Source organism: Agelaius phoeniceus, chromosome 25 (assembly GCF_051311805.1).
Source record: "Agelaius phoeniceus isolate bAgePho1 chromosome 25, bAgePho1.hap1, whole genome shotgun sequence".
Taxonomy (NCBI): Eukaryota; Metazoa; Chordata; class Aves; order Passeriformes; family Icteridae; genus Agelaius; species Agelaius phoeniceus.
Window position 1 is genome coordinate 6,206,989 of NC_135289.1, and position 14,380 is coordinate 6,221,368.

Here is a 14,380-nt window from a genome sequence, read left to right on the forward strand (position 1 = left end):
GGGTCTTGGCTTTGGGGGGACTTTGGGCTCAGTCACTGCTATAGGGACCAGAGTGCTGGGTCAGAGATTTACTGTGAACTCTTGTAGCCCACTGAGATTTGCCTCTGGGCTGCTGTTGTGCAAATGCCAGCACCATGCAGCTCTCTGAGAGGACACCCCGAGTTTCCTAGGAGATCATGGGATGGGAGGTGTTGTAGGGATCATACACACAGACTGTGTGTACACATGAGCTTCCCAGGGCAGTTAGGTGCTCTTGTTATCACCACCTTGGTATCAGTATGGCCAGCAGGCTCTCAGGTTACTGATGCTCCTGCCAGCCTTGGCCAGTTCTCTACTGGAGCTTGTGCAGTCATATCCCTGATTTTGATAAGGAATACAGAACACTGTAGCTGTCCAGCTTTGTCTTATTCCTACAATCTCTGCCACATGCAGGCCCCACTGGCTCTTTAAGGCCCTTGGGACTGCTGGTGGGAGAGCAGGAGCACCCCTTTCCTCCAAATCAGTGTGAGCCCCAGCATGGTGACAAAAAGCAAGGTAGAGAAGCAATCCCCAGCTGCTCTGAAGCAGCAGCTCAGGGCACTGGAGCCAGGAAGTCCCAGCTTTGCCACACTGCACCAGCTCCCCATGTCCCCATTGTCACACCTGTGGCAGCTGGGCAGGAGCGTAGCAAGGGGCAGTGTGGGACCGGGCCAGGAGATGCCAGCAGCACCCAGAGCAGGGCTGGCAATGGGGCTGGGAGTCACTCTGAGGTGGCCCGTGGCTCACTGGGAACAGGAAGAACACTGAGAAAAAATCACACATTTTAATAAGGAAATGTGAGAGGGAGGCACTGAGGTCCTGCCAGCAGGAGCACCGGCGGAGGGGCAGAGCCCGGGCTGCCTCAGGCCTCGGCCGCTGCCAAGCCCAGGATCTTCTTGACGTAGTTCTGCACGTTGACGTGGAGCTGCGGGGCCGTGGCAGAGAAGGTCTCCATGGCCAGGGCCCGCGTGGCCTCGGAGCCGCCCCACATGGCGCGGTACAGCGGCAGCGTGTACTTCTGCTTGCCCTGCGGGGACAGCGCAGTGACAGCCCCGGCCCCGCCCCGGCACGGCGGGGACACTCCCCGCTCCCCTGTCCCCTGTCCCTGCTCTTGGCGAGGCACGGAGCACACGGCAAATGGCACAGGGTGGGGAATGTTGCCGTGGGCAGCCCTTGGCACCGCAGCACCTGGAGAGGGGGGAGCACCTGAACCTTGGAGAAGGAGTAGACCCTGAGAAGCTCAACAAGGCCAAGTGCAGGGTCCTGCACCTGGGTCAGGACAGGATGGATGGAAGGATGGAGAGCAGCCCTTCAGAGAAGGACTTGGGTGACAAACTGGATGTGACCTGGCCAGGTGCTCTCCCAGCCTGGAGAGCCAGCTGTGTCCTGGGCTCATCCCCAGCAGCAGGTGAGGGGGAAATTCTGCCCTCTCATAAGACCCCAACACGGGAGCACTGCATCCAGCTCTGGAGTCTCCAGCACAAGACACACAGGGACAGAGCAGGTCCAGAGGAGTCCATGGAGGTGCAGCCCCTCTGCTCCAAGGGCTGGAGCTCATCTGCTCTGGGGCCAGGCTGGGAGAGCTGGGGGTGTTCACCTGGAGAATAGAAGGCTCCAGGGAAACCTTAGAGCCCCTTCCAGTGCCAAGAGAGCTGGAGAGGGACTTTGGAGTGACAGGACAAGGGGAAATGGCTTCCCACTGCCAGAGGGCAGGGTTAGATGGGATATTGGGAAGGAATTCTTCCATCTGAGGGTGGTGAGGTCCTGGCACAGCCCTGGAAGTGTCCAAGGCCAGGTTGGATGGGGCTTGGAGCAACCTGGTCTAATGGAAGGTGTCCCTGCCCATGGAGTGGGGTAGAATAAGGTGAACTTTAAGGTCCCTTCCAACCCAAACCATCCTGTGGGACTAACAAAAGTGAGAGCCAATCCCTGTCTCTCTGGCACTGAAAGCCCTGTGCCCTACACCCTTCCCTCCCCACTGGCATGCTGCTGGGCACTGCCACCAGTGCCCAGGGACAAACCTGGCTGTGCAGGAAGTCCTTGACTTTGCTGTACTCAGCCTCCAGGTTGTTCTTGAGGACAATCTGGCACCAGCGCAGTCGCAGCTCAGCGTTCTGGGCCTTGGAGATCTTGGGGTACATCTTGCTGAGCCTCTTCACATTGCCTGTGAGAGGGGAGTGGTTACCGTCCCCCAGGGAGCTCTGACCCAGCTCCCATCCCCTGCTCCCAGTGAACCCTGACAGTCCATCCCAGCTGTGCTGCAAATTCTCTGGGGTCCTCCCAGCCTCGGGTCAGCCCTGGCCCCTGCCCAAGTGCCCCCCACCCCCAGCTCTGGAGCCCCCCAGGCACTTGCTGGCTCTGGGCAGGACGGTGCCCTTGTTGGGCCTCCCAGGCTGGGGAGCCCTGCAGGGCCATGTGCTGGTGCCTTGGGGTGCCAGCACAAAGTGGGGGGAGATTCCTCAGCAAAGAGGGCAAGGAGAGTTGCAGTGACATGGGGACACAGCCCAGGAGAGCCAGCCTGGGGACAGCAGGATTGCACATGTCCCCATAAATCCAGGGACATGCTTCCCCTGGCTCTCCATCCTCCACCACACCAACCGAGGCTTCCCTGGAACTAGGACCCACAGAGCAGTTGGAGAGGGGCTGATGGCCACACACCCGAGTGTCCCCCCCAGGGTGCCCTCTGGGTGGAATTGGGCCCATCACCCCGTGTCTCCTCTGGGCACCAGAGCCCTGGCAGTGCCCTGGCACTCACCTTCAGGCAGGGGGGACTTCTGCAGGACCTGATCCAGGAAATAGACCAGCTGGTACGTCCTCCAGCCCATGATGTCCACAGCTTCGATCGCCTCCATGTTCAAGCTGTCGGCTGCCCAGAGCTCCGCCAGCTCCTCCGCCGGCCTCATCAGCTGCTGCCCCGGGGACAGGTCAGGCAGGTAGGGCGGCCAGCCCGGCGTGTTCAGCCAGCGGTCAAATTCAAACCCTGCAGCGAGGCAGGAGGGAGAGCTGGGAACAGAGCCCTGAGCCCCACACCAGCTGCTGCTGCCCAGACCACCCCTTCTCCCAGTGCCACCGAACCTGCCTGAGGACGGTGACAACCACAAACTAAAGGGGTGAGGCCATCAGACACATGGGCTCAGGGTGTGTTTGTGGGTATCAGCCCCAGCACCACCAGCTCCAGCATGGAAAGCTCCTGCCAAGCCTGGATCTCCAGCAAGGCTGGGCCAAGCCCAGACTGCTGGCTGGGCCTGATTCCAGTGCTCACCCGACTCACAAGGCTGAGTCACAGACACCCCATGAAACAGCACCCAAGTGCAGAGCAGGGACTGGGTTTGAATGGAAAAAAATCAGGCTGAGCTGGCACATGCCCAAGCCTGGGCCTGATCCCAGCTGGCCAGTGCCACCCGTGCCTGCCCCGACAGAGCTGGGCTGGCAGCAGCAGCATCTCCAGTAAAACACACAAAGCAACGTGCAAAGGCTCCGGGGGACATAGGCTGCTCTGACACCCATGGGAGCGGGGCTGAGAAATGGCAGCCCCTGTTCCCTGGTCAGGATGGCACTGTGCTGACCTGGGATGGAGTCCACGCCTTTCTCCTTCAGCTCTGGGAAGTACTCCAGGAAGAACCCGAGGGTGTCGTCTGCAGTGATGCTCTGGAACTTGAACCGGTTCACGTAGGCCTGTGGGGACAGATGGGGCTGATGCCAGACACTCCCACCCAGCAGTGCTGCCCAGGCCTCTGTGCTCACCTCATGGGGGAACCCCTTCCAGCCCCTGTTCCCTCCAGGGGTTCCCAGTCCCTACATCCCCAGGGATGCCCCTCAACATTCCCAGCACCTGATGCAAGCACGAGGCTCTGCCTTCATCTTATTCCCCTATTCACATTCCCATTTCCCACCTCTTCTTCCTCTCCCCAGCCACCCTCTCAGCCTGTCCTTTCCAGGCTCCTGCTGTGCCCTGGCCTCCTGCCGTGGCATTTTGACTCTGCAGCTCACACCCACCTGGAGGAAGGCATCAAACTTGCTCTGGTTGCCCACAAGATGGGCCAAGTAGCTAACGAAGCAGTACCCCTTCTCATAGGGTGTTTCATTGTATGTGTCATCTGGATTGACACCTAGAAAAAGGCAAAACCATCAGAAATCCTCTGCCCAGCTGCAAAACAACAAAGCCCTGACATGAACCAAGATTCCCCCATCAGTGCTGGGCACAGCCTATCCCACCCCTCCTGCAGCCATCGTTTCTCCCAGGTCCCATCACCCGTGCTGGTGTTATTGCCAGCTATGGAACAGGCTGGCCCCCAGCCCACCTGTCCTTGTCCTGCTCCCCCAGAGCCCAGGGTCACCCAGGGACACCAAGGGTCACCCAAGGACACCGACCTGGCTCGATCACCACCCGCAGCTTGTTGAGGGGATGGTCCTCCCCCGTGGCATCCATGTGCTGGCGCAGGAGGGCCCTTCCCGTGGCAGCCTCCAGGCAGGTGTAGGGCAAACCTGGGCAGAGACAAGTGGGGGCATTCAGGGAGCCCGGCCAGACCCCTGCGCACTGCAGGCGCTGTGGCGGGAGAGGAACAGCATCAGTGCATGAGCTGGGAGAGCAGGAAAGCCACACACGAGGAGCTGGGGTGGCAGAGCTGTAGGGGGGCATGGGGCAACCCAGCCCCAGGCAGTGAGAGATTTTTTGAGCCACCTAAATTCATGTGGATACAGCAAATTGTGCTGGGAGAGCACGAGCTTCTGGACAGGACTGTGTGTCCAGGGGGGGAGCTCAGGACAGCTGGTGTCAGCTCCACATGGGAACTGCAGGAGGATGAGGAAGGTGAGGCAAGGACACAATGCCCACATTCCTGGCAGGGGTTGCACGAACTGTCCATCTCAGAGCAAAGGCTACCAGAAATCACAGACATTAAAGATCATCTTGTTCCACCCTCTGCCATGGGCAGGGACACCTTCCACTAGACCAGGTGGCTCCAAGCCCCTTCCAGCCTGGCCTTGGACACTTCCAGGGATGGGGCAGCCAACGCTTCTCTGGGCCACCTGTGCCAGTGCCTCCCCAAACTCCCAATATCTAATCCAAACCTACTCTTTTTCAGTTTACAGAACCCCCCAGGGCCTAGCAGCTGCTGCCCTTCACCTGTTCTGAGATGCAGCGCAGGCTCCATCCCCAGGGGCACTGGGAGGGATGCCCTGAGCTGTGGGACCGACCCCAGGCCCCCCCAGGGCCCAGCATCCCCCAGGCAGGCAGGGCCACGCACCGTAGACCTCGGTGGAGATGCGCCTCTGGGCGTACATGGTGAAGCCCTCGTTGAGCCAGAACTCGCCCCACGTGGCATTGGTGACCAAGTTGCCAAACCAGCTGTGGGAGATCTCGTGGATGATGACGTCCACCAAGGAGCGGTCCCCGGCCAGCAGGCACGGCGTGACGAAGGTCAGGCAGGGGTTCTCCATGCCACCAAAGGGGAAGGAGGGCGGCATGAACAGGATGTCGTACCTGCCAGGGAAGGCTGGGCTCAGACCCCGCTCCTCCTGAAGACGGGGCTGGGGACAGAAGGAAACTCTCTCCCTGTCCCTGAGGAACCAGATCCTTCAGGAACCTTCCAGCCATACCTGCCCCAAACATAAGGTCCAAAGAGTTTCTCTCCAACCACCAGGAACTCCTCAATCACCCCATCATACTCCTTCTTGGCAGCCTCGATCAGGCAGGGCTCGGCCCAGACGCGGCTCCTGCCAAGTGCAGAGAAGAGGAAGTTTAACCATTAGGGGACTTTCACCTTGTTGCTTCATCAGACAGAAATTGCACAGGTTTATTGCAAAGAAAAATAAAACCCTGCTGATAAAGGCATCTAAAGAGGCCAATAGTGCAAATTGCTGTGATTTCTTTCCTTGTCTGAAAGGGCTTGTCAAAGGGCTTTTATATGGCTGCAGTGGCAGCCAAGAACTCAAGAAAGCACCAGCCTGTGAGGAAATGTGGGATCCTCCATGCATGGGACTCACTGCCCTCATTCCTGTGCAGGGTGACATGAGCAGAGCCAGGGACCCTCCTGAAGGTGAGGGGACACAGCATCAAGCCTCCTTTTCACACTCCAGTTTGAGAAGAACCCTCATCCCATCTGGTGACACAGACAGGGGCCTGTTCATGTTCATGGCCAGTGTCTGCTCTCCAGAGCCCCGTGGAGCAGGGAGAAGCAGAAAGGGTCTGCCACAGGAGCTTCACTGTGCAGCTGCCACAGCTCTGGAGCCCTCCTGAGCCCCTTACCTTGGGCCAACATCAGCAGACACGATGTCCCCAACAACCAGAGCAATCAGGTAGGAGGGGATTGGCTGAGACATCTTGAATACAAAGGTGTTGTCCTTCTGCTTCTCCCAGCTCGTGGCACTCATCACAGCCGTGAAGCCCTCAGGGACCTGACCATGGGGACAGAGCCACCCATTAGATTCACAGCACACAGCAGGCCAGCTAAGCCAGCAGGGACACCACAGTGTCTGATGGCAAATGTGTCCCAGCCTGAAGGTGCCAGGGCCAGGGGCACTGCAGGCTTTGGGGAGCAGAGCAGAGCAGGAACACCCTGAGCTCCCACTCAGCTGCATCCCTGCCATGCTAGAGTACCTGGAGCTGCCCCAGGTGCCCCTGGAGCTACCAGGAGATAAGGAAATGCTGGAGCTGCAGTGCGAAAGGGCAGAGGATGCAGATCCCTCAGCTGCTGACTCCTCTCCCAATTCTTGCACAACAACTCATTTTTCCTGTTCCCAAGCCGGTGTAGAACCCATGGCAAATCCACCAGCCTGGGCTGAGCCCAGGGACACTGATCCAGTGTGCCCCAGCCCAAGCAGGGGGTGAGCCCTGCGGTGCACAGGGAATACAGAGCTCACACCAGAGCTCAGCAACAGCCCCACACTCACCCTGTGGCACCAGAGGGGCTCTGCCCTGGGAGAGCAAAATAAATCAATCCTGGCATCAGCAGCTGATGCCACCACATGCCATTGACACTGGATGGTGTCACACCATTAGGCATTCCCCTTGCCCACAGCAGGATGGCACGCATGGCAGCCCTGTGCCAGTGTCACCACATGCCCACACAGACAAGGGGGGAATCTGGATTTAGCACCATCTTTGGGGAACAGCAGCTGCTCCTTCCTGGAAGTCTGGCAGCCCCAGAACTGCCACCAGGCCCCAGCATGGCCCAGCTGTTTTCCCCCAGACTCAGCCCATCCTGCTACAAATGCCAGGAGCTCTGGGCAGGACAGCCAGGCCAGCACATGCACCAGTACTGCAAGTGGGGAGAGGCAGCAGCACCCTGGGGCTGCTCGTCTCCATCAAAAGGGCATCTAAGAGAAAAACAGCCCAAGTACAGGTGAGTGATTTCTCAGCTGGGGCCTGAGGAGGAGGGTTTGAAGCAGTGTCCCTGCTGTGATGCCCCTGTGCTTTGGCACATTCCCTGCAAGGGACCCAACAGCTCAGAGCAGTTTAAGCTGGAAGGGGACATTAAAGATCATCTTGTCTCACCCCCTACCATGGGCAGGGACACCTTCCACTATCCCAGGCTGCCCCAAGCCCCATCCAGCCTGGCCTTGGACACTTCCAGGGATCCAGAGGCAGCCACAGCTGCCCTGGGCACCCTGTGCCAGGGCCTTCCCACCCTCACAGCCAAGAATTCCTTCCCAATGCCCCATCTAATTCTGCCCCCTGGCAGTGGGAAGCCATTCCCCCTTATCCTGGCACTTAAGATCCTTGTCCCTAGTCCCTCTCCAGCTCTCCTGGAGCCTCTTTAGACCCCAAAAGGAGCTCTTGGGTCTCCTCAGAGCCTTCTCTTCTGCAGGTGAACAGCCTGGCTGGCAGAGGTTGAAATCCCAGCTCTCCCAGCCTGGCTCCACAGCAGAGGTGTTCCAGCCCTTGGATCATCTCCATGGCCTCCTTTGGACTTTCTTCCCCAGCAAACTTTGCACTCATGGAGGGTTTTGCTGCTGCTGGGTGTCAGGGAAGGGCCAGGGCAGCTCCTGGGGCTCCGCTTACCTTCACGGTGGCTGAATAGGTGAACTTGACTGAGGGGGTGTCGAAGCAGGGGAAGAAGGACCTGTTGAGCACAGCCTGGCCCTGGGTGTACATGTAGGGCTTCTGCTTCCCCGCCGTCTGCTCAGGGGACAGCCAGCACACCTGGGGGGGACCAAGAGCCCAGTGAGGGGCGGCTCAACCACAGCTGCTCCCTGTGAGGGAGCTGGGAAGGGGCTCCTCACCCAGGGGTGCTCTGCCCACTCCAGGCCTGGTGTCCCCTGGACCATCTCCCAGCTCCCCCCGGGTCTGGCAGCCCCCAGTGTCCTCCCGGTCCTTGTGGGCCTGGGTGTCCCACGGGGCTCGGCGTCCCTTCCATCCACCCGGTCACCTGTCGGGCTCGGCATTTCCTCACCGCACCCTGCTCATCCCGGGCCCCACTGGTGTTCCCCAGTGTCCCCCTGCTCTCTGTGGGCCCAGTGTTCCCCAGTGTCCCCCGGTGTCCCCCTGCTCTCTCTGGGCCCGGTGCTCCCCAGTGTCCCCCTGCACTCTCTGTGCCCGGTGTTCCCCAGTGTCCCCCTGCTCTCTCTGGGCCCGGTGTTCCCCAGTGTCCCCCGGTGACCCCCTGCTCTTTCTGGGCCCAGTGATCCCCAGTGTCCTCCTGCACTCTCTGTGCCCGGTGTTCCCCGGTGTCCCCCTGCTCATCCCAGGCGCGGTGTCCGCGGTGAACTCCCACCCCCCTGGGCCCGGTGTCCCCCGGTGTCCCAGCGCTCACCCCGGGCCCCTCGCCCGCCTCGTAGTCGATGAGGAGGGTGAGCAGCTGCCCGGCGCGGGGGGCCTGGGGCAGGGCGATGTGCAGGGCGCTGCCATAGCTGGCGAAGGGCCGGCTCTCCACGGGCAGCGTCTGCCCGGCCGCGTCCCCGGGCCCGCCCGGCGGCGGCAGGAGCGCGGCGCGGCTCACGGTCAGCGTGGGGTGCGCGTCCAGCCGCAGCTCCGCGCCGCCCGCGCCGTCCCGCTCGCAGCGCAGCTCCAGCCGCGCCCGCCCCTGCAGCCGCCCCGCGCCCGCGGCCGCGAAGGACACGCGCAGGTCCAGGTGCAGGTGCCGCAGCGACCACGGGCCCGCGCTGCTGGCAGAGGCCGCGTCCCGCACCGGGGCCCGGGCCCGCGCCGCGGCCACGTCCTGAGCAGGGGCCGCCATCGCCGCGCCAGGACCGCGCCGGGGGCGGGGCCGCCCGGGGGCCGCGGAGGCGGGGCCGGGAGCGGAGGCGGGAGGGGGGCGGGGGCGGGGGCGGGGCCGGCACCGGGAGCGGGGAATGGAGGGGCGGGGAATCCATGGAGGTGGAGGGAGGGGACCCAGGGGGGACCCGGGGGGAATCCATGGATGGGGGATGGAGGAGACCCAGGGGGGACCCGGGGGGAATCCATGGATGGGGGATCGAGGAGACCCATCCATGGGTGGGGGATGGAGGGGACCCATGGGGAGATTCCCTCGGGGTTCCACAAGTAGGGGATGGAGAGAAATCTATGGGTGGGATCCATCAGGGATCCATGGGTGGGAATTGGAGGGGACTCATAGGGAGATTCCGTTGGGATTCCATGGGTGGGGGATGGAGAGAAATCTATGGATGGTATCCACCGGGGATCCATGGGTGGGAATTGGAGGGACATCTATAGGGTGGATCCATGGGTGGGGGATCCATGAGGGGGCATGGAGGGGACATGGGGTGGGATCCATGCTACAGGGATGTAGGGGGATCTGTGAGGGACCTAAGGGTGTTCCAGAGAGAATTCAGGAGAAGGGGGGAATCTATGGGTTGGGCAGAATCGAGAGATGTCTGGGGGAAATTGGGATGGGAGGAATTCGTTGGGGCAAGAAATCTAGGAGGATCTATGGGTGGAGATCTATGGGGGGGCCGGGGAGGGCAGCAAAGTTCAGAGGTTGGGAATCCATGGATCAAGGGAATTCATGGCGGGGCACCCCTGGACAGGGGGGTCAATAGGGATCCAAAATGGGATCCTTTGCAGGGTTCATGTCGGGGTCCATGGAGAGAGGATGGGAAGGGGGGACCCAGCACAGGGGTCCGCGGGAAGATCCAGGGGGACCTCGAGGAAGGATATAGATACAGATCCGGGGGAAGATAAGTGCAGGAAGGTGTGTCCAGGAGTTGGGGATCCATGTGGGATCCGGGCAAATAGAGGGGGACCCAGAGGGGGTCAGGATCCATGGGGAAGAGATCCAGAGCCCGGGATCAGGTGGGGCGAGATCCAGCAAGGGAATCAGGGAGGCACAGAGGGAGAATCCATGGCAGGGGATCCAGGGAAGAGGGGGGTGGATGGGAGTGGGATCCATAAGAAATTCGCTGGGGGGGGTCCATGGGGGATCTGGAGGGTGCTTGGCGGGGGACAATATCAGGATCCATGGGGAGGAGATGAAGGGATGACCCACCGGGGGGTCTCGTGGGGACATCCCGGGAGAGTCGAGGAGGGATACGGAGAGGGATCCGTGGGGGATCCGCGGGGTCAGGGCAGCCATGTGGGATCCATGAGAAATCCGAGGAGGGGATGTTCCGGGGGGGACTGGGGGGGTCCATGGGGTTTTCCCGGCTCAGGTTCTGTTGCCGGTTCCAAGCGCCGCGTCTCGGCAGCCGAACGGCACCGGGGGCAGCGGGACCGGGTGGGACCTCCCCCGGGGACCGAGCGGGGCAGCGGGGACCGGGTGGGACCTCCCCCGGGGCCGCGCACCTGCCTCTGCGGGCCGGGGGTCGGCCACGGGGACCGGGGCCGGCGGCCGGGGCGGGCACCCCGGGCGGCCGGAGCGGCGGGGCCGGGCCCGGGCCTGCGCGACTCCTCCCCCGGCCGCCGGCCCGGCCCGCGCGGGTCCCCGGCCGCGCTGTCACTCCGCCACCGGCGGCGGCTCCGGGCGCTGCCGGCGGGGCCGCGCGGGACGGGGCAGCGAGCGGTGAGCGGAGCATCGGGCTGGGACCGGGGCACTTCCCGGGGGAGCGGGGACACTCGGGACACGCCGGTGGGAGCGGGGGTGCTGGGGACGCCCTGCGTGGCCCTGGAAGGCAGGGACACCCCGGTGGAGACCGGCTGTGGTGCGGAACACCCCGACACCGGGGACTGGCGGTGAAGGTCGGGGACACAACGGCTGGGTCAGCCTGCGGGTATCGGCGTTGACAGAGGGGACAGCGGGGAGTGATGGGGACACCCCGTCGGGGACTGGCTGGCCACGGTGAGGGCGGCAGATGATGGGGAACACGCTGCTGAGGTGATGGGGTCATGCTGCGGGGAGCAGCGGTGACACGAGAGATGCTGGCAGGGACCGGGGAGCACGGGCAGCAGCTGTCGGGGCTGGCACAGCCTGACACACGGAGCAGCCCCAGCGTCCCCTCTCCTGTGCCCCACGATGTCCCCACCTCTCCACAGAGACCCTGTTTCAGCAGTGGGAGCTGCAACGTGACCGGGCTGGCAAATTCCTGTGTCCCAGTGCCTTCGGTGTCCCCTGGACACCCCCAATTCCTGTCCCCAGCAGAGGGACACTGCAGGAGGACGCTGTGGTGCCTCCCCAGTTCAGTCCTGGGGAGCACAAAATGGCCAGCAAAGGGTGATGGGGGAAAGCACGGGGACTGTCAAAATGTGTCCTGCTGCCCCACATCTCCTTTCCACGGGCAGAGCAGGTCTGCGCTGGCAGATCACGGTGTCTGCCCTCATTTTTGACATGGGAAGGTGCTTCTGGGCTGTAGGCATCCATGGGTGTTTCCCATGGGAATCCTTCACCAGCTGGGGTGAAGGAGCCATCCCCACACTGCTTGGAGCTGGGAGTGTTGCAGCCAAACTGGGATGGCATAGGACAGAGGGAAAACTTTGGGATGACTTCATCTCAGGCCGTGCCCCGTGAGACACGGAGGTGCCGTCACTCTGTGGAGGGAAGCAGTGAAGCCCCGCCGAGTGCCGGGAGGACTCTTTTCCCGGATTTCACCTAGGAAAAAAACAACTGGGAGGGGAGCCAGGGAGTCTGGGTGTGCCGGGATGCCAGGCCCGCAGCCGGCCCTGCTGCACACCCGCGACTGCCCAGAGCGGGTGAGACCCCGTGCGGGCAGGGCTTGCCCGTGGGTTTTTGGGGCGCTGTCTGCGTTCCCCGAGGCTTTGCCGTAGCTGCCGTGCCATCCCCCGGGGCCAGAGAGGGTCCATGTGCTCCCAAGGGGGTGGCAGGGATGGGGAGCTCCCTGCTCCCCGCAGCAGCGTGTGTTGGTGTCTGCGTTGTTGGAAGGAGGGGCTGGACCCCCCCAGTTTCACAGCCGGGGGAGCTGAGTCAGGAAATCCCGGCTGGCCCGGCCGGATCCCGGCTGAGTCATTTGGCGGCGCTGAGTAAGTGCCCGTGCCGGGGGTGCGGGGCTCCCGCGCCCGGGGGATGGGGGAGCAGGGGCTGCCCGCACGTGTCCCAGCAGTGCCCCTGGCCCTGGCCCCGGGTACTGCCAGCCCCGCCAGCCCCGTGCCTCAGTTTCCCCCCGACATTTTCCTAGGACTCGAGGAGACAGAAGGCTCCTGGGACGTGGACTTGTCACACATCCCGGCACGGGAGCTGGCTCCGAGAGGCCAGGGAGAGGGGAGATGGGTTGGGATGGGGACTGTGGGACTGGGTGAGCTCTGGTGCTCACTGGGAGGAGAATCCCCCAAAGCAGGATTTGGGATCCTCCTTCTAGTAAAGGGGGTCTCCAGTCTGGGTGTGCTGGGAGGGGGGTGGCATTGAGGAGAGGAATGGGGGTGAAGAAAGGATGGGGATGAGAACTGGGATGGGAAATAAGATTAGAATGGGGACAGGGATGGGGATAGGGAAGGGGTGGGGATGAGATGAGATATGAGGTGAGATGATGAGATATGAGATGAGATGTGTTGGGGTGGGATGAGGATAGGGATGGGGTGGGGATAGGGACAGGATGGGATGAGATGGGGGTGAGGACAAGAAGAGGATGGGGACAGGGATGAGGCTGACAGGGCTGGAGCAGAATTTGGGGTGCATGTGGGGACGTGGAGGGAGTCAGGCCAGCCCTACTGGCAGCAGGATGTAAATAACCTGCCAGGACACGAGGTTTTTTCCTGCTGCCCCCCCATGCAGCCCCACGGACAGGAAAAAGGTGTTTCCGGCTGCGGATGGGAGCGGGGCCCAGGCCTGGAGCGGGGTGTGGGGCCTGGGCCACGGACAGGGGCATCAGGTGACCCCCTCGGGCTGGATTTTGGGGTGCAGCCACTGATCCCGTGGCTGGTGGGACCCCTGACCTCAGTGGGGCCACTGCAGCCCCCTGGGCCCTGGCTGGGCTGGTGGCAGGAGCTCAGTGCAGGCTGGCAGCGCTGTGGGGATAGGATGTGCTGCCACCAGGCTGGGGCACCCTGTCCTGTTCCCAGTGCCACCAACTGGGGCAGCCACCAGGTGAGAACCGTGGGGACATGTTCCTCCTTTCTGGCTGGAGCAGGATCCGTGTGCAGCTGGAGGGGGCACTGTGGGAGCAGAGTGTCTGTCCTTGCCCATGACCCGTGCAGAGCCACTCCTGCTCACTGCCCATGTCCCCTCACCTGCCTGTGCTCCCTGGGAACGTCTGGAATGCTCCACCAGCAAAGTGCCTGGTCACCAGCCTGGGCTGGGGACATCAGTCTGGAATGGGGACACCAGGATGGGATTGGGACATCAGTATTGGATGGAAGTCTTCAGCATTTGTTCCCACCACCCTGTGACCCCCCCCTGCACATTGCTGCTGGCAAACGGGTGACAGTCCCCCCTCACCTGTCTGGGGCATCCATTTAGTGGCAGTCAGGGCAGGTACAGCACCCTCTGTCCTCCCACAGCCCTTTGTGCCCTGTGCTGTGGCAAAAACAGCAGTGACAGGGAGGGAGCAGCTGGGACCACACTGCCTCTGCCCTGTGTGTCCCCAGGATATCTCATCTCATGTCACTGGCCTGTCCTGCCTGGGCAGGATTGGTCCCCAAGCCCTAACCAAGCTCCTAACCAAGGAGTGCCAGTCCCAGGAGTGCTCTGCAGGGAGCCAGGACCTGCTGGGGCAGTCAGTGGCACTGGTGGTGACGAGGCTGGTGGCAGTGCATAGGGAAACTGAGGCACAGGCTGCAGGCAGGTGGCACATTGCCAACACCTCCTCGAATGCTCCAGGTGACAGATCAGCCACCAACCTGTCCCAGCAGGCTCTGGTGGCTTCCCTGGTGCATTTGCTGGCACAGCCTGAGTCTTGCTCATTAGCAAGTGACTGTAATGAGCTTTGCTGAGTTGTGCTGCATGGTCTGGGCAGTGCTGTGGACATTGGGCACTGCTGTGGATTGAGTGCCTGGATCAGGAGACGCCTGTTGGGAGAGGGGCTGGAGGTTGCCCTGGCA

General features: G+C 62.3%; 2 protein-coding genes across 4 annotated transcripts in view; one reads left to right on the forward strand and one right to left on the reverse strand.

The window, feature by feature from the left end:
* Positions 1-788: 788 nt before the first annotated feature.
* Positions 789-9,241, reverse strand: RNPEP (arginyl aminopeptidase). The gene is made up of 11 exons (XM_054648529.2): positions 8,772-9,241; positions 8,021-8,161; positions 6,266-6,414; positions 5,617-5,733; positions 5,265-5,500; positions 4,390-4,503; positions 4,015-4,127; positions 3,585-3,693; positions 2,774-2,998; positions 2,040-2,182; positions 789-1,045 (listed from the first exon to the last, which is right to left on the reverse strand). Exons 1-11 carry the CDS (start codon positions 9,192-9,194, stop codon positions 881-883), a joined length of 1,935 nt encoding a protein of 644 aa, XP_054504504.1. The 5' UTR covers positions 9,195-9,241; the 3' UTR covers positions 789-880.
* Positions 9,242-10,873: 1,632 nt separating this feature from the next.
* Positions 10,874-14,380, forward strand: part of NAV1 (neuron navigator 1) — a 74,536-nt gene continuing 71,029 nt past the window's right edge. The window contains exon 1 of one of the 3 annotated variants that reach the window (XM_077190708.1): positions 10,874-10,955. The gene's annotated coding sequence lies outside the window, so the exon portion shown is untranslated. The remainder of the gene's footprint in view (positions 10,956-14,380) is intronic. The other 2 variants (XM_077190706.1, XM_077190707.1) reach the window with 2 other exon arrangements.

Bases quoted from the DNA above. Each gene is read 5' to 3' on its own strand.
- RNPEP (XM_054648529.2), bottom strand. From the start codon at position 9,194: ATGGCGGCCCCTGCTCAGGACGTGGCCGCGGCGCGGGCCCGGGCCCCG. The intron at 8,162-8,771 runs GTGAGCGCTGGG...GGTCCCCCCCAG, and splicing joins AGGCGGGCGAGGGGCCCGGG to GTGTGCTGGCTGTCCCCTGA. The intron at 2,999-3,584 runs GTCAGCACAGTG...GCCTCGCTGCAG, and splicing joins AGGCGTGGACTCCATCCCAG to GGTTTGAATTTGACCGCTGG.